Source organism: Bombus fervidus, chromosome 7 (genome assembly GCF_041682495.2).
Source record: "Bombus fervidus isolate BK054 chromosome 7, iyBomFerv1, whole genome shotgun sequence".
NCBI classification, from domain to species: Eukaryota; Metazoa; Arthropoda; class Insecta; order Hymenoptera; family Apidae; genus Bombus; species Bombus fervidus.
The window spans coordinates 5,307,630-5,331,653 of NC_091523.1; the positions used below are offsets into that span (position 1 = coordinate 5,307,630).

At 29.1% G+C, this 24,024-nt stretch overlaps 1 protein-coding gene and 1 long non-coding RNA gene across 4 annotated transcripts; one reads left to right on the forward strand and one right to left on the reverse strand.

The window, feature by feature from the left end:
- Window positions 1-316: 316 nt before the first annotated feature.
- Window positions 317-4,213, reverse strand: LOC139989337 (uncharacterized). Its single transcript, XR_011800318.1, has 2 exons — window positions 4,101-4,213; window positions 317-872 (listed from the first exon to the last, which is right to left on the reverse strand). It is a non-coding gene; the product is annotated as an uncharacterized lncRNA (long non-coding RNA).
- Nf1 (neurofibromin 1) lies at window positions 715-23,100 on the forward strand. 3 transcript variants are annotated; one of them, XM_072007589.1, is made up of 25 exons: window positions 715-849; window positions 4,075-4,402; window positions 4,497-4,715; window positions 4,848-5,535; window positions 5,777-6,047; window positions 6,137-6,514; window positions 6,599-6,785; window positions 7,228-7,269; window positions 7,423-7,496; window positions 7,752-8,623; window positions 9,028-9,329; window positions 9,495-10,056; window positions 10,158-10,706; window positions 10,810-11,004; window positions 11,267-13,355; window positions 13,754-13,894; window positions 13,969-14,227; window positions 14,297-14,412; window positions 15,091-15,207; window positions 16,250-16,336; window positions 16,775-16,977; window positions 17,900-18,086; window positions 18,430-18,692; window positions 19,784-19,954; window positions 20,113-23,100. In XM_072007589.1, exons 1-24 carry the CDS (start codon window positions 790-792, stop codon window positions 19,869-19,871), a joined length of 8,277 nt encoding a protein of 2,758 aa, XP_071863690.1. In that variant the 5' UTR covers window positions 715-789; the 3' UTR covers window positions 19,872-19,954; window positions 20,113-23,100. The 3 variants fall into 3 exon arrangements, with proteins under 3 accessions (XP_071863690.1, XP_071863691.1, XP_071863692.1); XM_072007590.1 differs by having other exon boundaries at window positions 16,277-16,336; XM_072007591.1 differs by lacking the exons at window positions 19,784-19,954; window positions 20,113-23,100 and adding an exon at window positions 19,060-19,743.
- Window positions 23,101-24,024: the final 924 nt, after the last annotated feature.

Consider the following 24,024-nt stretch of genomic DNA (forward strand, 5'->3'; position numbering starts at 1 on the left):
CAGTAGAAGTAACTATATTAGCAATAGTTCAAAAGTATACTGAAAAGACGTTTGAAAGAATTATTTAAAAATTCTATTTGAAAAATTTAGTAATAAAATCCTTTATAGTAACTCGAGATTAGTAAATTATAAATTTTAGTGTTATAATAAATTGTAGCTGCTATTAATAACCAAAATAAAAATTTATCGCTCAATGAACAAGTGGGTAAGGACTAAGAAATGTTATATTTTATAAAATATATGAAATAGTGTGAGCATAAACTAAAATTGTAAAAGAGAAAAAATATTTTAGTTCAATTAAAAAATCAATACACAATACTTTACAATCTTTAATATATTAGAAAATAGATTTATAAATACAAATATAACCTTATTGGGACAATCATCTCTATTAACGGTTAGTAATTTAGAAATACATACATATGTTATTTCATATATCTGAATAACGGGGTATTTAAATTTTGTCATACATCCCTAAGATCGTGACGCGATTGGTTGCTTAGAAGAGAATGTTGTGTCGTCGGGTGACTCCGGCCAGTATCGGTTCTATCTACGAGCATCTTCGTCCCAGACCCCACTATAATTCTTTGACTCTGTCACAGTCATGGCGCATGGCGCGCCGCGCCCCTCCCCAACGGGAGAGAAAGAGCAAGTCGCTGCGGTGCTCTCGTCTCTTGCCTGCCTTGCCAGTCGACGTTCGTAAATGGCGACGTACCGATGTCGAATGCACGTAACGAACTGGTAAATCGTCGTACGTGATGACGGCTCGTCACTGAACATCGGACGGCGATGGGCACACAAAAGCCGGAAGAATGGGCGAATTTGCTGATCACACGTTTCGAGGAACAGGTACATCTCAGCTGTGACTCAAACTACGAATCTGTTTAGCTTTCCTTTTTTCTTCTATTCGTCTTCCCTCTTCGTGCACTCTCCCCCCTTCAACGCCCCTCTCTTTCTTATCTACCCTCTTCCGGTGCTTTCTCTTATTGCTTCTCACTCTCTTCCTCTATTTACTTTCCACTTTTGTGTTCTTTTTTAATCTCTTCCAGTATGGTGTCCTTATTCTCAGTTTTTTCTTTTTTCTTTTACTTTCCTATTTCTCGCTTCATTAGAAGATTATTCATTTAGAAAAAATTAGTATTAGTTTTATTGCTTTTTGTCGCTCCTCATTTTCATGAACATTTTTTTTCATTGAAAAATTGGCAGTTAAAATTAGGAGAAATTATTGAATGAACGATTATTAGAAAAACTGTCAACGGTCAATCTAATTGCTCATGTAAATTTGACACGATTTGTGTGTAGCAATTGCTGGTAACCAAATGCAAGAAACATAATTTTCATTGGCGAGTGAAAAAATTAAGGCATAGAGTGACACAAGTAATATTGAATCGGCAATTTTTACATCAGTAAATTTTTTCTAAATATCATTTTTCAACACTCTAACAATCATCTGCTTCACTAGAAAAATTCAATTCTTTTCATATTCTGTACGACGTGACACGATGTGACCAGGCAAGGTATGTATTTATGTATAGAACAATTCAATGTTTCTACGGATCACCGATGGTGATGGTCATGACAACAATTGTTTAAGTAGAATTTCGAAAGGAACAGTTAAAAATTGTGTTGTTTATGATTTTTATGTGCATGTATTTTCGTATTTGTTTTGTTTCCCTTAATTTTTTCTCCTTTATTAATGGGGAAAGTGTAAAAGATATTTTTTGCACAGTATTTAAATATTATTTAATGATAGCGTCTACTTTACTAATGTAGCGATTGTACCTCATTTTCCATAGGTATTCTAGGAATTGCTACAAATGTAAAATAGATTTTAAATGACGCAATGACCCTAAATCAATCTCACAGATTTCACGGCAAAAAAAGTGGCATCTAGTATAGAAATTTCAATCGCTATTATTATCCCTGTTATTAGAGTAATAATTAATGATTGGTATCGTTATTTTTCTGATGCATTGTCATTCATTTGTTCGTTGATTCGTTCATTCATGGGAAGATGCTTTCTCGCGGTCTCCTCCCTCTACACGCCGGGAAGTCCACGATTTGACCTTCGTCCCCTCCTCCCTTTTCTCTCCAACCATTCAGTTAAGATACATATAGGGTGTTCTAAAATTCATCTACTATTTCAATAATTTGTTAAGACTATTATTTTATTATTATCGAAATAAATAAATTGCAGAACTATGCTCTCTCTCTCTCTCTCTCTCTCTCTCTCTCTCTATATATATATATATATATATATATATATATATATATATATATATATATTATATTAAGTATATCTATACTTGCAATTTTAAAACAATTGATTTTTTTATTTCATGAATATTTAGAAAATTGTTCGGATCAATATCCGATGACAATGAAAATTCAGGTCATTCCTATCACTCGAAGTTAATAAGCTAAAATACATTTACAAAATAGAGATTAATTTTATTTCTTTTTTCTAACTCTGGTTAAGTTTTTTGGACCAGTTGAGAGATTATATTCTATAAATATGATGTAATTTTACGGATACCGTTTACATGAGTAATTTTATTATTTATGACATCGTCAAGGAAGATGATGCAAACAATTTATTACATAATGAAATTTAATATTTCATGCAAAAGAAGTTTAAGATTGAGTTAGGGATACCCTATAGATTATAGAGTTTCATTCTTCGTCCCGTAACCCCTCTATACCTATACCCTACATAACATCGCATCCGTCGTGTCACGGATACATGAATGAAAATTGCATTCACTTCGCGCATGGCTTATTGAAGAATTTGAATCTATGGTATACTTCAACGCACTTTAACTGGCTCGCAAAAGTATGCCAACACTTATATTTGCACCTTTTAACAAGTGAAATTTATGTTATAGTGAACAGAATGATGTTCACTAAACAGTGTTTAATATAATTATATGTATATGTATAAAGGTATGTATGCACATATATGTATAGCAAGAAAAAGGTCTTAAAATTTTATCAGTAAAATTAGAAAATGATTCAACGACATATACAAAATTTATAGCGTATTTATTTCAAATACAGCCTACAAAAATATTTGAATAGATATATGTACATATGTATTCTTATTTACTATTGTTAAATATTACTTTATTTACATTAATATTGTTGCTTAGATCATCTTTGGCGACAATAATACCTCCAAGTCATGTTATGTACTATGAATTAATTTTATTGAGATATTTACATCAATAAAATTTATCATTTTTTTTTAGTAATACCTTTTTTCTTTACTTCTCAATTATTTAATCTCATACCAGTTCAGTCTCAATAGGATTAATATTTGGGCTCTGAAATATGTAATATGAGAAATGTATTACAATTCCAGCAATATTCTCTAGACCATTATCTTGCTGGAGATAAAAATATAGTAACAAGCCTAATTCTTCTATATCTTGTTTAATATCTTGTTCTTTTAATATAGGTACAGGCATACTTGTATTTTGCATTTGATATACTATCGATAAATATCGACAAATTTTTTGTACCACTAGTAATCACATACAATTTTACTTCATCTGTATTTGTACAATTTTATTAGAAATAATAAAGGCAATTAATTATTTATCATTCATTGCTAATGATTATTTGTTTGGATAATAATGTAAAAAAATATCTTTTAAACATATTTTTTATATGATAATAAATTTTATGATTTATCAGATAAATACATATGTACATATGTATGCATGAGAAAATGAAGAAAAGAGAAAAAGGGGAGATTTATATACTATTTAGTTATGTTAATATTTCATATTTTAGTATTCTATATCTAGAACTCATGAATATTATTAAATTTACTAATTAGAATTTTACATTTTGTACATATATTATACTAGTAATGTCATTTAAATTAATAGATAAGGGGTAATATAATGATATATGTGTATAAATTTATTATATTTCTGATACATTTAATTTCTAATTAATAAAAATATATAAATAACAAATTATTATAAACAGAAATTGATAATTTCTATAATTTCACATACAGTCATATATTTAAAATCTAATACTAAATTTCTTACTTTTTGTTTATAGTTGCCGTGTCACAGTTGCTCTCAGACCACCCATTCTCGTATGAACGAAGAAAGAAACAAAAAATGTCTAATACAAATTTCTCGATACCGTTTCTCTCTTGTAATATCCAGCCTTACCAAAATACTTCAGAATGTTAATGAAATGGTGCCATCTATTGGGGGTCAACGTATATTTCATAGTACAGATCAAGATCGGCAGTGTTATGAATCTATTACCATTATTTTGGATACCTTGGAAAAGTGTCTTGCAAATCAACCAAAAGATACAGCTAAATTTGACGAAGCTATGAATGTAAAGTTTTTGCTTAAAGAGATATGTCAATTTATAGGTAATTATGTTTCCAGTATTATTAACATAAATGTTTGTGTGCAGGTATTACTTATAATGAGATTTAAAAACGTAAATAACAATATTATTTTTAGATATACCAAACGATAATCCACAAAATGCTCACTTAAAAAATTTAGCTAGCAAGGTTTTGTTTGCACTAAGTTTAAATTTCTTTAATGCTGTATTTAACAGAATATCATCCAGACTTCAAGAATTGGCAAAATGTGGCGATGAAAATGCTGACTATAGTGATATTGAATTAATTCAGCATATTAACGTGGATGTATATAGGTTAACAAAACTTTTAAATGGTAGTTTATCATACTTGTTATTCATTTATTATATACACTTGTATATATTATTGTATATATGAAATGTTTTTTATCAGATTATGTAGAATATATATATATAAATAACTATTCATACTGTCACTATTATTACAGAAGCAATTCAAAAATTTAAACAGCTTAAAAAGTCAGCTCACATAGTTCTTATGAATTCTTTGGAAAAAGCAATATGGAATTGGATGGATACTTATTCTTATGAATTTGCTGAACTTCAAAAAGAACCAAATGAAGATCTGGGAAAAGCATGTGAAGAACTATTTGACATTCTTGATACATTTGCAGACAATAAAAAAGGAAGAGCTGCAGCTGTCTGGCCTTTACAAATTATGCTTCTAATACTTTCACCAAAAGTTTTGGAGGAAATAGTTAATGCCGATTTTAGTACTCTCTGTTCATCAAGACATTCGAAGAAAAAGCAATTTATTGACAGTATTAAAAAAGGCCTAGGAATGCATGGTAGTTCTAGTAGGCAACTAGTAGAAGCTGCAGCAGTTACTTGTATCAAACTTTGTAAAGCGTCAACTTACATTAACAATCTGGATTCAAATAATGTTATCTTCATACTTGTTCGACATGTTATGAGTGATTTGATGGCTTTACTTTTTAATCCAGGGAAAGTATTTTCTCGTGGTCAAAGCTATGTTGCCCAAGACATCGATCTAATGATAGACTGTTTTGTTAGCTTCTTTCGCATTAAACCTCATAACAACGAAGTACTTAAAGTCTGCTTGAATCTGAATTATCCATCGACGTACCAGTTTGTCTTGGTTAGCTCATTATACAAGTAAGAAAAGAAATATTTTTGTTCATTCATAATTGAATATATCTATATGATCATATTTTGTTGCAAATATAAAATTATATATGTTATAACTAAAAAAATATGCTTCATGCAGCTTCATGTGATGATAAATTTTTGTCTTATAATTGTAATATTCTGAAAAATAATTTTGTTATCATTATTTTAAATGAAATAAGTAATTTTTTTAATAATATTAATGTGGTATCAATAATTTTTATTTTAGAATCGTAACTCAACCAAGACTGCCATGGTGGCCTCAAATAGATCTTCTGTATTCTCGTAGTGCAGAACTTAGAAATATGTTTATTGATATTTTAAATAAAGTCACACAGAGTTGCATATCACATACACCATTACGAATGATTCAAAGTTTAACACTTAAAGGTAAAGAACAAAATAAGTACAGAGACCGTGGAGAAGAAGTATCAAGTTATAGAAATTTACTTTTATGGATGGTGAAACTTATTCATGCTGATCCTATGTTATTGTTGAATGTAAATACTTTATATAAAAATCCCAATTTTAACTCGCAGAATGATCCTTAGACATATATCTATATATATATGTGTTATTTATTTTACAGAATCAGGGAAAAGCTGGTCATGAAATTCAAAGTTCAACTTTAGAATTAATTAATGGTTTAGTTTCACTAGTTCATCAACCAACAATGTCAGACATTGCTTATGAAGCAATGGAAGCATTATTGGTGTTACATCATCCAGATAAAATAAAAGCATGGAATCCAGAAGCACCAATGAATACCTTTTGGGATGTTAGTTCACAAGTTCTGTTCTCAATTTCCCAAAAATTGATTCAGCACCAAATCGTTAATTATACTTGTATATTAAAATGGCTTAGAGAAATATTAATTTGTAGAAATGCTTTTCTGGCACAAAATAAGGATTATGCTAATGTGGGTAGCCAGATTGCTGTTTGTAAGCAAGCACATATTAAACTCGAGGTTTGTTTAGATTTACAATATATTACAGAACTTTTTTTTTAATAGTTATATTTGTTTTTTAATTTATTGTTTTTTATTTTTCAGGTTGTATTTTTCATGTATTTGTGGAGTATAAATATGGAAGCAGTTTTAGTATCAATGTCTTGTTTTGCATTGCTTTGCGAAGAAGCAGAAATTCGTTGTGGTAGTGATGAAGTAGCAGTAACTTGTTTACTTCCAAACTATCACTTATATCTTGAATTGGCACAAGCTTCTACTGTGTTAATCACTGGTGAGTTTAAATGTCCAAAATATTATTTCAATTTATCCTTCATATTAAATACCATATATTCCAAAGTTAAAGTAGAAATTCGAACCGAGAAATAAGTGTAAAATGACATTACAATCTTAATTTTGTTTTATTATACTTGTATATAAAGGGAATATTTTTATTTTTTAAATTACTTTATAATGTTTTATTTACTTCTACATGAATATATTTTATATAAAATTATAATTCTACCGATATGTACTTCTACTAAAAACCTTCAAATAGAGAGATTAACATAAGATAGCATATTTCTTTAAACTAGTTTCGGTTCGGGTACCTATTAACAATGATTTTACTTGAATTCAAACATTCATTCATGAATTTTTGAATTCACTTTGTATTTTGATTAGTATAACCCTTATATGGCTGCAGTAGAGTATTAAAGACCTTGTTACCATAACAGCCAGCGGGGAAAGTAAGCTATGCTATCGTGATCATAATTATGGTAAGTGCAATTCAAAATATTATTCGCATACATGTATACAGGACTAAGATCGTTTTATTTTTCTTTACTATTCTAATTATTATATGCAATAGTAGAATAATTGTTTTGTGATTAACATTAGTGCATTTCACAAGCATATTATATCTTTTTTAGGACGTGCTGCTTTACAAGAAAGAATTATGGTCTTATTGAGGAAAATAGAACACTGTGTAAATGGCATACAACCTGTATGTATATACATATAATATAAATAATGGATATATACATATATACTGTATATATTATTATATTAATAATAGTAATATTTTAATTTAAGAATTATTTTTCAAAGAAAAATATGCAAGTTAGATTACTTTAAAGATAATATAACATGATGTAAATGTAACTTGTTATTATAGATAATTTTACAAAATTTATTTATTTAATGTTCCTTTAATGAGAAAAAATATAATATACTCATAAAGTTTCCTTCTTTTTGTTAGGCTTGGGAAGAAACATTTAGAAATTGGGAAATAACTTCGCGGCAGTTAGTGACTTATCCCAAATCTAAAACAGAAGATAGTCAGATAGAATCATTTCATCGAAGTACAGGGAAGCGAAGAGCTTCACACCAAAATTCAGAACATGAATTAGAAGAACAAATTAATGAGTGGGCTAATATGACAGGATTTCTTTGTGCTTTGGGTGGAGTATGTTTACAGAAACGTTCTCCAAATAGATCATTGTCAGGAATGCCACCAAATTCAGAACCAAAAAGGAGTGCAAAACAACAAGAACCCACACCTTGTTTATCAAATCCAAGTCAGGAAGTGCAATATTGTACACAATTTGTTTATAATTTATTACGCCTATTAATTTGTAACAATGAAAAATTTGGCAATCAAATTCAGAAACATGTAAAAGAATTGGTTGGGCATGAAATGAGTCCTGCACTATATCCAATTCTTTTTGATCAGATTAAAAGCATAGTCGAAAAATTTTTTAATCAACAAGGACAAGTTATAGTAATGGAAGGTAATACGCAATTCATTGAGCATATAATATTTATAATGAAAAATATCCTAGATTCTAAAACAGATCAACCTTCTGAATATCTTGGAATGACTAGCATAGAAGGAATGATGTTAGCAATTGTCAGATATGTTAGACATTTGGATATGACTAAACATTCTATTCTTATCAAAACAAAATTGTGTTTGCTGGTTGAAGCAATGATGAAAAGACGAGATGACTTAGCATTCCGACAGGAAATGAAATTTAGAAATAAACTTGTCGAATATTTAACTGATTGGGTGATGGGTGCTACTCATCAAATTACTCCATCTACTAGTGGAGACTTGACTGTTTACACACGGTATAGATGACTTTTTTCTATGAAATATATTTATATTAAATAATATTCTCCTTTTTGCTTAATTTAATAACTATTTAATTATATATTATCACATGTACAGTGAAGATTTTTATAAAATACCTATTGATTCTTTATAGTTGAGTAAGAAAGCAATATTATTGAAACATATAGAAATGATCAAATAATTAATTAAAAATTAATATTAAAAAATTAGCTATGCATATATTTTCAGTGTATTTAATTTATTGCAAATGCAGTTTTATTGTTTATTAAAGAAATTAAATATTTGTATTAATTTATATCAAGTATTTGGTATAATCTTATTATAATATTATATTAAGTTCTGTCTAATATAATGAATTATACGTATATATCAAATATGTTTGTTTTATTTGATTTTTTAGAGATTTAGATCAAGCATGCATGGAAGCGGTCGGAGCATTGCTACGAGGCCTACCTCTTCAACCCGAAGAATCCGATCGCGGTGATTTAATGGAAGCAAAATCTCAGTTGTTCTTAAAATATTTTACTCTCTTCATGAATTTATTAAACGACTGCAACGAAGTAACTGGTGAAGAAAAAGAAATAGTGTCTCAACAACCATGTTTAAGTAGTGGCAAATTATCTACTTTACGCAACGCTACTATACAAGCAATGAGTAATCTTCTCAGCGCAAATATTGATAGTGGATTAATGCATTCTCTAAGTGAGCAAAATTATAATTTATTTACTCGTGACATTGATATTATTGATGTTATTGATATTTATTGATGGCTTAGTATTATTGATATAAAATGTTATATAAACATCATATTAAATTTTCTACCGATTTTTGCAATTTTTTATAATTTAAAAATTTGTATATTTGTAGGTTTGGGTTACAATCCAGATTTACAAACACGAGCAGCATTTATGGAAGTTCTCACCAAAATTCTTCAACAAGGAACGGAATTTGATACATTAGCAGAAACAGTATTAGCTGATAGGTTTGAGCAATTGGTTCAACTTGTTACAATGATTAGTGACAAAGGAGAATTACCTATCGCAATGGCCTTAGCTAATGTAGTAACAACGAATCAAATGGACGAATTAGCACGAGTTTTTGTGACATTATTTGATGCTAAGCACTTGTTATCTTCTCTTTTATGGAATATGTTTTATCGCGAAGTTGAAGTTTCTGATTGTATGCAAACATTATTTCGTGGAAACAGTCTTGGAAGCAAAATTATGGCATTTTGTTTTAAAATTTATGGTGCCAGTTATTTACAAAATTTATTAGAACCTTTAATTACTCCTCTATTAGATGACCCCACTACTGGTTTTGAAGTTGATAGCGCCAGAATAGATGCTAATGAAGATATAGAAAAGAATGGTTGTAATTTGATTGCATTAACTCAAAAAGTATTTGATGCTATAGTATCATCAGCTGATCGGTAAGTTATTAGAAATTGTATAGTTAGTATTAATATAAATCATTTCTTAAAGAAATTTAGCTATTAATTAACATTATATTAATTTCATTCTATTTTCACAGGTTTCCACCACAATTGCGGTCTATGTGTCATTGTTTATATCAGGTACTCAGCAAAAGATTTCCACAGTGTCCACAAAATAATATTGGAGCTGTTGGAACTGTAATATTTCTGCGATTTATTAATCCAGCTATTGTATCACCCCAAGAAATGGGTATTGTAAATAAGCCTGTACCTCCGCACATTAAGAGAGGTCTTATGTTAATGTCTAAAATTCTTCAAAATATCGCAAACCATGTAGAATTTAGCAAAGAACAACACATGTTACCATTTAATGACTTCTTACGTGCACATTTCGAAATTGGAAGAAGATTTTTCATACAGATAGCATCAGATTGTGAAACGGTCGATCAAGCTAATCATCCGATGTCGTTTGTGTCGGATGCCAATGTTCTAGCATTACATAGATTGCTTTGGAATCATCAAGAGCGAATTGGCGATTATCTTAGTAGCAGTCGGGACCATAAAGCAGTAGGTAGAAGACCTTTTGATAAAATGGCTACACTATTGGCTTATCTTGGTCCTCCAGAACATAAACCAATAGATTCACAGTAAGTAACAATATTAAATACATTTCTTTTATTATACAAATCATTGTTACGAATGCTATTTATGCAATTTTCATATGTATATTTAAGTGTATTTATTTAATAGCTTACTTTTTTCATCGTCTTACGCACGATGGTCAAACATTGATATGTCTTCAACTAATTTTGAGGAAATTATGGTAAAACATAATATGCATGAAAATGAAGAATTTAAGAGTATCAAGAATTTAAATATATTCTATCAAGCAGGAACTAGTAAACAAGGGTATCCAGTGTTTTATTATATTGCTAGACGTTACAAGTATGTACCTTATAAATTTGTTAATGTATATGTTACAAATTTGAGCATTAATTTGATTAATAAGGACTTTTTTTTATTAGACATTAAGAATTATTATTTCGTTAAATTATTACCTTATATATTATATATTTTTTTTATATAGTATTTATATATTATACAAAATCATATAAGGAGAAACTTGATGAAAAATGTTTGGTTGTGTATGTATATTTGGATTTATAACTATGTGCTAATGTAATTTTGTTTGTATTTTTTTTTATAGAATTGGCGATACGAATGGTGATTTGCTAATATACCATGTTATTCTTACCCTAAAACCATTCTGCCATTCTCCATTTGAATTGGTTGTTGATTTCACTCACGCATGTTCAGACAATCGATTTAGAGCTGAATTCCTACAAAAATGGTTTTATGTATTGCCTAAAGTTGCCTATGAAAATATTCATGCCGCATATATTTATAATTGTAATAGCTGGGTGAGAGAATATATAAAGTTTCATGATAGGATTTTGGCACCGTTAAAAGGTAATAGAAAGGTAGTTTTCATAGACGGACCGGGTCGTTTAAATGATGTGATCGATGTCGATCAACAAAAATTGCCTGGAGCTACTTTATCTCTTGATGAAGATTTAAAGGTTTTTAACAGCGTTTTAAAAATTTGTCATAGGGATACTAAGGTATCCGTAAAAGTTGGACCAACAGCGATACAAATTACCTCGGCGGAGAAATGCAAAGTATTGTCGCATTCCGTTCTCTTAAATGATGTTTATTATGCATCTGAAATAGAAGAAGTTTGTTTAGTAGATGACAATCAATTTACATTGACTATTTCAAATGAAACTGGCCCATTATCTCTTATTCATCAAGACTGTGATAGTATCGTACAGGCTATAATTCATATAAGAAATCGATGGGAATTATCACAGCCGGAATCTGTATCTATTCATCCAAAGATAAGACCTAAAGATGTACCTGGAACATTATTAAACATGGCGTTATTGAATCTTGGTAGCTCGGATCCAAATTTACGAACAGCGGCATACAATCAACTGTGTGCTTTAACTGCTACATTTGATTTAAAAATAGAAGGACAACTCTTGGAAACATCTGGACTTTGCATACCATCAAATAATACTATATTTATTAAACATTTAAGTGAAACCTTGGCTGCAAATGATCCTCATCTTACACTGGAGTTTTTAGAGGAATGTATACAAGGTTTCAGATTGTCAAGCATTGAGTTAAAACATCTTTGTTTAGAATATATGACTCCGTGGTTAAATAATCTTGTACGATTTTACAAGCCAAACGACGAAGGAGGGAAACGTCAGAAACAAGTTACAAAAATTTTAGAGAAATTAATTACATTAACTATTGAGGAAGTGGAAATGTATCCAAGTATACAAGCTAAAATATGGAGCACAATCGGAAGACTACCCGACTTAATAGATACAGTTTTGGATAATTTCATTCAACGTAGTGTCAGTTTTGGACTTGGTTCTCCTACAGTTGAAATTATGGCAGATACCGCCGTAGCTTTGGCTTCTGGAAATGTTCAATTAGTGGCAAAGAAAGTAATAGGAAGACTTTGTCGAGTTGTCGATAAAACTTGTACTTCTCCAACACCGTTATTAGAACGACATACAAGATGGAATGACATTGCTATTTTGGCAAGATATTTATTAATGCTATCTTTTAATAACTGCTTGGACGTAGGAAAACATCTACCATATTTGTTTCATACAGTGACATTTCTAGTTTGCTCCGGAAGTCTGAGTATGCGTGCTTCCACTCATGGTTTGGTCATTAATAGTATTCATTCGTTATGCACCTGTAGTTCACCTTCCTTTTCAGAAGATACTTATCGAATATTACGGATGAGTTTAGATGAATTTTCTCTCCCAAAATTTTATTTACTTTTTGGAATTAGCGAAGTGAAATCTGCTGCGGGTACAGCATTTAGATCTAGTTATAGACATTCTAGTGAAAAATGGTTTAGCAACGAGCGTAGCGTTACAGGAACACACGATAAAGAAAGACTTTCACTAACCAGTTTAGAAATTATTACTGATGCTCTTCTTGAAATTATGGAAGCTTGTATGCGGGACATACCACACTGTGATTGGTTAAAAACTTGGACTTCTTTAGCAAGGAATTTTGCTTTTTGCTTTAATCCCGCTCTTCAGCCTCGAGCTTTGATTGTTTTCGGATGTATTAGTAAAAGCATAACTGATCAAGATATGAAACAGTTACTAAGGATATTAGTAAAAGCACTCGAGAGTTTTAACGATATCACTTTGTTGGAAGCGATCATTATGTGCCTCACTCGATTACAACCTTTGCTTAGATCTGTAAGTTAAGTATTAGTTTATTATTTATTATTAATTTATTATTCATTATTTATTAATTACGTATTAATTAATTTTTTTATTGCTACGTATCAATATATTTCAAGGAACGTGGTGTTAGTGCAAATTGTGCCTTTAATATATTGTTAAAGTTAAATCTTATATTTATATTATACAAATTAAAGTTTATTCTATTATCATAAAGTTCAGTAATAATTACTAATAAGTATCATTAACATAATGATTTCATAACTTTACAACAGTGAAGTTGTTGGAATTTTAATTAATCTAAAATTAATTATTTATATTAATGTCTAATCTCTATATATATATATATTTATATTTATATTTAATAATATATATTATTACAATATATATTTATATATTTCCATATCTTCAAGGAATCTCCCTTACATCGATATTTATTTTGGGTAGCAACATCAATTCTTCAATTAGATGAAGCTTCTTTATATGCCTGTGGTTTAGCACTCCTCGAGCAAAATTTACACACTTTGGATTCTCAAGGAACTTTTGATGACAAAGTAAAGATTTCTGTATTGTATTAGATAATCATATTATGTGTTCATCTTTATTATAAATTGCATAAATATTTCAGACCTTGAAGCAAGTTATGATGTCAACACGAGAACCTTTAGAATGGCACTTTAAACAATTAGATAATGCTGTGGGACTTTCGTTCAAATCAAATTTTCATTTTGCTTTGGTTGGTCATCTATTAAAAGGATACAGGCATCCTACACCTACCACTGTTACAAGAACAGCCAGAGTATTGACTATGCTGTTAGGTATTGTTGCTAAACCATTTAGAAGAGACAAATTTGAAGTCACACCAGAAAGTGTGGCATACTTGTCTGGTAAGTTCATGTAAAATTTTCTATTTATGAATTGAAATTACTAATTATTATATATTTATATCTAATTAGCGTTAGTATCTGTATCTGAGGAAGTGCGGAGTAGATGTCATATTAGACATGCTGTGACCAAAACTGTAGAATCTGGTAGCACAGATTATCTTGATATTTTGCTTCCACACAGTACAGTAAGTTATTCTTAGAATTTTTTTCATATGAAAACCATATTCTAAATTTTAAATAGAAAATATTTAAGACATGCATTATTTATGGTCTAATGTCATTTAATTGTGTATTAATCGGAATTACTTTTACTAATACGTATTTGAACTTAATTCAAGTAAAATAACGAAAAACAGTTTATATATTTCTCATATAACGAAGTGATATCTTGTTATTTAAAGATAATTGGAAAATTTGCTTTTCTAATCTTTTTTGCTTATTATTAATGTTATATTGTCTACTGTTAGATCGTGCTTAAAAAGTGACCTGGGAAAGAATTTACAAGAATTTTGTTAATTTAATGCAGTTATACATAGTTTGTTGTTAATTACAATTTTAAAGTTATTTTCACATCGTAATTTGTTTTGTCTGTTCTGTATATATAGAAATATATAGGGTATCTAAGTTTTAAATGATCAAACTTCACAGTTTATTTTATGAGTAGAAATAAGAAAAGAATATTATATAAACATAGGTCTACAAACATTTTAGAAAAAAATTACACAAGAAATATGAAATATCCTAATCTTTTTCATAAAATGGCATTAGCTTTTTCAAATTTCAAATAAATGTATGTATGTATCGAACATTTAATATCAGAATAATGACGAAGTGGTTGTGATAAATTAAATATTATGATGCAGGATACGTCCAATGCAACATCAAGTAATCCTACTAATCGCCGACAAAAATCATGGGATCTTCTTGATCAATCTGCGCTCACTCAAGCTAGACAACAGAAACAATATTCAACTCATCAGGTATGTTTTATTTGTTAAGTACGATTACATTTTATAAAACATGTAAAAATGATTTATAAAGGCATTATTTATTTTATAATGCATTACATATTACAGTATCCATGTTTTATTTAAAATTTGTTCAGGATACTGATAATAACATGCAAGAAAGTTTATTTTTCAGTAGATTGATTTTATTACTTTTGTTTTAAATATTACAATGACAGTTATCTATAAATGAATTGTTTTTTGCTGTAATTTACTACTATTTACTTATATATTATACATTTTAAGACAAGAAATTGATTATTCGTTAAACAAGAAAAGATTATTATTCTGTAAGTGAATTATATAATTTTGTTAAAGGTGTGTATCTAAACACACACACACACACACACACACACACACACACACACACACACACACACACACAAAAATATGTATCTCATAAGTATGTACATACTTACATACAGATGTTTGTATGTACATAATAAAATAAATATGTACATAATTACATATAAGTATATATATGCAGCTCTTGATGTATTTGTATATTTGTAATTAATTTCTATTTCTGTTTCTATTTATTTCTATTTATGTTCAATAATTTACTACATCTAAATTTCTTAATTTTATGAAACTTGAAATGTGGAAATAGAATTAAAAAATAAGCAGATACAGTAGTTAAAAATATACTAAGATGATGTTTTGAAAATTTATAATTTATGTTGCGAATTATTCGAAAGTAAACAAAATAACAACAATATTAATAGTCTAAAAGTTAGTAGATACAAAATATTCATGCATTATAAAATACAATCAAATTTAAGGTTTTAAATATTTTATAGGATATTTTAAAAGTGTAAATTCAATTTTACATTAAGTAATATTGTTTATTGTTTTATATTTTTGAATGAATCTGTGTTTAATCTTTCGATGTCTATGTTCGCTTTTGCCTATGTCTACCTTATGTCTGCCTGGAAAACACATTGTAACTTGTCCCTTATACATATCATGCTCCATCAATTTGTACAATAATGACGATGTATGCGTCATTAACAAGACTGGACGGATTTTATTTAAAACACAGCGATCCTTTTCTGTACCAACTGCGAAGGAAGCAAAGTCGAATGAAGAAGTTGAACCAAAGGTATTGTTTACTCATCATATATATAATCTTTATAAACATCTTTTCTTAAATTTATTAACATCTAAACAAATACGAATGTACATATGTATGATTTCGTAACATATGTACATATAATACATTCCCATTATAGTAGTAGCGATAAATAGCTGAAAGAAATTCAAGACATTTTGAATTTAAGACATAATTGAATTTAAATAAGTTCAATGTGAGAAAATTAAACTTTCATGTAACTTTCATTTATACGTGCATTGACATAAAACTGCATAAAGTAAGAATCCATATATATCATTTAATTTTGCCTTATGACATTTCTGCTTCAATCGTTTTAAAGATATCTACAGCTTGACTCTTGTTATGTGTACTAAAATTAAGGAAATGAACGTACGAAGTAAAATAAAAAGATACGTATAAATGGTAAAATTTCTATAATTCATACAGAATCGAAGTGCCAGAGTAAGCGTGAGCAACGAAAATAATATATTGCTTGATCCAGAAGTACTGACAGATTTTTCAACTCAAACTTTGGTTCTAACTGTTCTGGTTACTCTAGTTAAAAATTCAACCGATGAAAACGAACAACGGATTCTTTATGAATATCTTGCGGAAGCCTCAGTGGTGTTTCCAAAAGTCTTCCCAGTAATGTAAGTTTTTATCTTTCAAAATTTTTAACAGATTATATATACGTTGAAAGCATCTACAGCAATTACATTAATAGTTGTTAAGTGTTACAGTAAGTTAGCGTGATTTTTATAATTTTAAAATAAAGATGCATTTAACTGTTTATTACGCTGTTTCTTGTAAATATTCAAAACATGAGGGCACATGACTTCAGACAATTTATTATTTACGTAAAGATAGGAATGAGTTTTACAGAAATAATATAAACTTGTTCCTGTGTTAATAAATAACATTAAGGAATTCGGAATGTATATTGAAGGGATTCCAACGAAATCGAACAATACCTGATAGTTTTGAACGGAAAAAGAGATCTATTACAAATGTTTAGTAATTTCTATTTATGTTGAGAGAGCTCGTTTAAAATGATTATTTAATAATTATTTATATATAATTATTAGATAATTATAATTAAATACTATGAAGATAAGTGAGTAATTGATACGAAAAAATATCTATAATTCTCAAATCTTCAAATCTTCAGCATCTGGAACGGACACTTCTACATGTGATACGCTATTCATAATTATTTCGTTTTGTCTCATGAATTTGTTTCTGTCAAGAATCCAATGTAAGAATTCATTTAATATAATGTAAGAAATTAGGAATAAGAATGCAACAACCTCTATGCAATAGACTCTGTACCTAGAGTACAAATAAATTATTATTATTTATTATTATTAATTTGTTTCTACTTTTTTTCGTTTCACAGCTGTATCTTAGCCTTAGTTGAAATATAAAATAAGTATGAAAAACAGTAACATGAACAATTTGGTTTGCAAGAAATGATATTTAAAATAACGCATATGCTTACTGGAACATTTAATGTTACAGAATTTCATAAATGCATGCTTAATATTTTTTTAATGAATTTAAATCTGTTTATAGTCATAATTTGCTTGATGCAAAAATCAACAATGTATTATCCTTTTGCCATGACCAAGGGATATTGAATTCTGTACAAGCAATTATACAAAATATGATAGCATGCGAGGATACAAGTCAACAGCAGTTACATTACTTACAAAGCTGTGGTTTTGGTGGATTATGGAGATTTGCAGGGCCATACACAAATGTAAGTACCCATCTAGGGTGAGACAGAGATAATAATGCAACCGAAAAGGGGGTAATTTTTCGTAAAGAAACAAGTAAAAAAGTAATATAAATTTGTTTGTCCGTAATACGCAGCAAGTGATAATGAGCACGACCTGTCATGTCGTTACCGATTGTTGCTGTTCGAGCTAGCTTTTATGAACACAGATTGATAATAATATAGTACTTAACGAGATATAGTGACTTAAGTACTACAACAACTTCTTTGCTTTTTTAATTTTTTACCTGAGATCACCCAATAATTCAAGTTCTACGTAATCTTTTTGATTGTTGCATTTATAAGCTTACATTGATGTATGTCGTAGTCCAATTGTACAGCCGAAAGCGCTCAGTTATTTGTTAATTGCCTGGAAGCCATGGTGGAAACGTGTTTACCGGTAGATGAAGCTGAAGCGTTAAATAGCAATGAAATCTCGAATGAAAAATGTAAACGAACCGATAGTCATCAGTCAGAAGTCGTACAAAAAACCAAATCTTTAACTCATGGGGGAGATCGGGCAAGTTCTAGCGCTTTTTCGGAAAAAATGGACGAAACTTCTCGGAGTAGATCTTCTTACATTCACATAGAGTAAGTGAACAATAACGATTGATTATTATTAGAGGCTGTCCCAAGTAAATATATCGAAAGATACATATATGTATATAAGTGCTACGGATAATGTTAAAACAGGTTGTAAAATATGAAAAGGGATATACATATACGTATAACATACTTACATTTATTCTATCTTGCAATGATCCTGAAAAAAATACTATGAAGGTTAACTTCAGATTCAACTCAATGCCGGATTCTTATTGACTAAAATCCTCACACAGTGGCTTGACGCCGCTGGAGAATCTTTGGGATTTCCAATAGGAGGATACATGGTGCTTCTCCCGCGCCGTGCTTAGAGTTCATGAAAGGAGTTAATAGGACTCCATCATTGTATTTTTAGTCTACAATGCTGTATTGTAAGATCCACATCACACGTTGCTTATTAGTTGTCAGTGGCAATTGAGAGAAATAAAATCTACAACCTTCGGTCAGAAAGCCGGCACTCTACACTCTAAATATTACCTACTCATGTGATTTGCATACGTTATTTTCGAAATAAGAATTTTCAAAATTGGCATTATGTATTTCTGATATTTACAACGGAAAGATTACTCGATCGGACTTTATACTTACATCATAGTTACCCTAAAAAGAACCGATTTCGTGTGTGAATGTCCTTGATAAGTTTAATACATAAATGTTAAAATGCTTAATCGTTTGCTCGGAGAAGTTTATTTTCCTTTGAAAGAATTTTTTATAATCTGTAATATTGTTGCCGATAAATTTTTATTTGCTTACGTTTCATGTCGTCGAGTATTGTTGGGAAATATTGCTCCTTAAATGTCGCTAATGCTAACAACATGTTAGCTTCGAAAGTCGATATATCTTGAAAATGACTTGTGCAAAAGATATAAGTCAATGAATGTCAGTCAATGATCCATTTCTCTTAATATTTTACAGCTTTCGTGTAGAATATTTGTTTATACGTTTCATCTTTCGAAACATTTACTTGGGGAAATATAATTTTATCATAATAATACAGTCGTATATTGTTTTAAAAAAGCATCTTAATATATAATACTTTTTAAGAAAATTTAAAGTATTAATAAAGGTAGTAAATTTAGTCACAGTATAGATAGCAGAGGAGATGTTTCATTGGATTCTGTGGGTCAAGGAGAAAATACGAATAGTAGTAACAATTTACAACCTTAGCGATTAATATGTGAACCTAAGAAACAGTGGGGTAAACATGGGCGAGAAGGACAAGTTGGTCGAAAGTTGCAAAGACAATTGAGGTACGTTTAATTTCGAAACTTGCATGAGAACCATAGTAGCGGCACATGATGATGCCTTCATTTTATTAGTGAATGGAAAACAGCATTGCCTTAAGTAATAGCTATATTGAAATAATGCGTCTTTATAATACTAAGATATACATATGTTTTCAATTTAGAAACGCAAATATTTTGGCTCCGTGTTATTGCTGCAACATGTCGAATCAGTTTAATCCAATGCCGTCCACTTCATGTTAATGTACCCACTGGAATGGAAACAAGCGCAATCTGTTAGTTGATATACTAATTATTTTGTTATTAGCGACATATTTCGATGGTTTTGTATTATCTTTAAATTTACGTTTAATACAACGATTAATTGTTTCTATATTATAGTGATAATATAGAAAAATGTTACGCAATGAGTCCATCATCGATTTTTAGTACGCCAGAGTTATGTTTTGTATAAATAACGATTTTTAAAAGTACAATTGTTTAAACTTTTGTAATTAGACAATTGTTGTAATTAATCAATATATATAATATTTCATAGTTTCATGGCGATAACTGAATATTCATGGATATTTTCATTCCTTTACAACTAAATATTTTTATATCATCTGTCCCTGTTTCTAAACAAATTTAATATAATCCCATGCTATTAGAATAAAATGATTATATAAATAGTTTATCAGAGAAGTCCAACTATATGAGTTTATTTCTTGGTAATATTTAGTGGAAGGAATGATATTATTTTCTGATAGGAATTATGTTCCACTTAGACTTGAGATTAAGATAACAAAATGAATAACGAGATTGTTGTTTTATGTTGCGGTAAAATGAAGCGGTAACTGAATCGAAAGAAAATGTATGTTTAATGAAAACATTATATTATGAGCACCAGCAAGTCAAATTCTTGATGAAAGAATTCCATTGAAATTGCAATGAAGTAATGAAGATACTCAAAACACTTGTGTAAATAAATACAGAATTTTCGTGCACAAAAATATAAAGATATACGTGCATAAAGATATAATATCTCGAGAGGAATGTATTTATAAAAATAACTAAAAATGTTCCATGTTATCATATTTACTACAAAGAAAAAATGCAGTTTGACTAGAATACGATTCTGGATCAGTGCAAAATCGTTCAAACAGTATGTCACAGTTATGTATGAAGAACTTATATTCTTTTCTACATAAATATATTTATTCTCTGAGTGTGATTGTATTTTGTTCGAAAAAACAATAGGGTACATGTGCGTTTTGCGCGATTGCAATTGCAAAATTCGCGTATATTTATGAATAGAATTTCGAGAGTGTCGGGAACTCATCTCTCGAATATCATAATACAATTGCAACTCCTTGCACTTGGTCATTATTTATGAGGCATGTGCACATATTTTTATATTGTTAATGTTTAATGAATTTAAACAAGCTTTAATTCAGAATCTTTCCCTGTTAATATAATATTTAACGATATTTATTCATAATGGAATATTAATTGAAAATATTCAGATATCCAAAAGATATATTATAGATATCGGAGGAAAAGTGGCAAGGAGTTGACAATACAAAGACGTTCTGGACCAGTATATGTCCGGTGCATTGGAGGCTCTTTTCGTCTCAGAATGCTCGAGCAACTGAACGATCGGTCATTTTTAGAGTTCTCAAAACAAAACACCAATGATTCTATTGTCTACCACTTATTAAAGTACAAAGCAAGACACGTTATTTTTTCCCGAAGCGCATAAAATCATGTAGTAAAGACAATTTATTAGTAATTAATGAAAAAAGAAAAAAACAAACAGTGATCGGTAATGATATAAGTGTCGATTTTTCTGTCGAATATCAGTTACGAAAATATGAAAAATATATACATTTAATATACATACACATAATAGGTTGATCGCAGCAATAGAGTACCCGTAATGAATTCAATAATGCGTTTGTACATAGTATATAAATATATGCAGGATGTTTCGTAAGTTGTCGAACAATATCTAACGGAAAATTCAATGAAATTATTAATTACGTTTTCATGTATTGTATAAATGAACATGGTTTTAGTTTAATATTCAATAATTTGTGCAAAGATTTAGTTTAATTACAGAGCACGAATTTGAAACTGCCGATTTTCTTTTAGTAATAGATGTAAAGCTTATGAAATACTCTTATATATAAGGTATTTCATACGATATACATATACATATACATGTGTACACCATATTTGCAGAATACTAATTTAAATTAATAATAATAAGCTTGTCATGTTTTCATACGACTATTGATTATTAATTTTCTAGGAATCAGCAGATAAAAAATTGTCCATTAACGAATCTAAATAATTATAATACTGTCATTTTCTTGCATGTTGTACGCTAGATAATAATACTTTTATTTCGCTATAAATTTAGTGCAAAACATTTTTTAAAATGCAATCAAAATTGAAATACAATCCGTTTTCCATTTACTTTGTCTGTCTCGTTTTATTTATACATTAGAAAGAATCAACTTTCAAAAGTCGATATTAATTCTATTACTGCCTGATACAGTCTTTTTTGTGATTTTACACCAAAGATATAAATGCCATTTTATATCAGAATTTAACTAATTTTTATGGTATTGAACACAAATATGTTAGGGAAAATACTAACAGTAAGAAAGTTAATGTATCTATTTTTTAAGTATCTTTATTTAAAAATTAACATTCAATAGTCTATCGAAAACAGTAATGATTGGTTTATTCATTAAAACACGAATGTCACATGCTAAATATATCATATCTTATGAAATACTCTGTATATACAACACATAAATACACTATATAAATATTTGTATAGCACGTGCATATTTTAGAAATTTATAATTTTATGAAAACGAAATTGTTTCAAAATTGTCGAATAAGAGAATATATGTTATTATTAGGAAATACGTTCTATAGATTATTCGTATGTTTACGTCGAATGTTAATATAAGATATACAATCTTCTAAATGCTTGTACTTAGATATTTTTGGCGCATCTCGAACGAACTGCGCTACGAACAAAGCATTGTTAATCTAGTTAAATGTTTAAGTGTTATATCTACTTAGTTCGTGCAGTACTCGTGACTATAAAACGAGAGATTCTTTGAACAGAAATAAAATAATTCTTAATGGTTTCACATTTCCAACATTGGAATTATCGAATTCCTTGTCAAAGTTGAATAAATAATAAATGATGTTAAAAGAGTATAATTTACAACAGATATTCTAGACAAATATACTATCTTAATGTTTCCGAATAATTTTTTTCTCCTTCAATTTACTTCCACTGTCCTTTATATTTATTGATATAATAATATCGTATGTTGTATAGATTTAAATATATTATATTTTTAATTTAATAATCTAAACATTTAAACGTGTTAAGATCATTCTTTTTCAACATGCCTTTAAATTTATCGCTTTTAAATTGTATTTCTTTTTGATGAATGCGAACCACGAAGTTCCATATTTTATAGCTCCGTTTATTTAACTAAAAAGTTTTAGTGCTCTATTAAATAAATGTCTGATGTTTAAATTCATTCATCCGAACGTGAGCTACTATTATATGAACGACAAATCGTAAATAGTAGGGAGAATTAGTAAGCTCATATGTATACATGAACTACTTGTCCTGCGACAAGTTCAAATAGATGGAATTTTACAGTATATGTATGTAATTCCAACGCGAAAATTGGTAAAGTTAAAAGCAAAGACAAGGTGCTATGATCATCAATAAATAACAGAATAAGCGTCACATTAAAATACTTTTTCGTTCCCAACAATTTAGAGATTTGTATGTGGCTATGAAATCTCTCTCTCTCTCTCTCTCTCTCTCTCTCTCATCTATCTATCTATCTATCTATCTATCTATCTATCTATCTATCTATCTATCTATCTATCTATCTATCTATCTATCTATCTATCTATCTATCTATATATCTATCTATCTATCTATCTATCCATTTATATATCTATCTATCTATCTACATATCTATCTATCTATCTATCTATCTGTTACGAATTACTATTCTGGACGAGATAAAGAATTCTATAGCACGCGT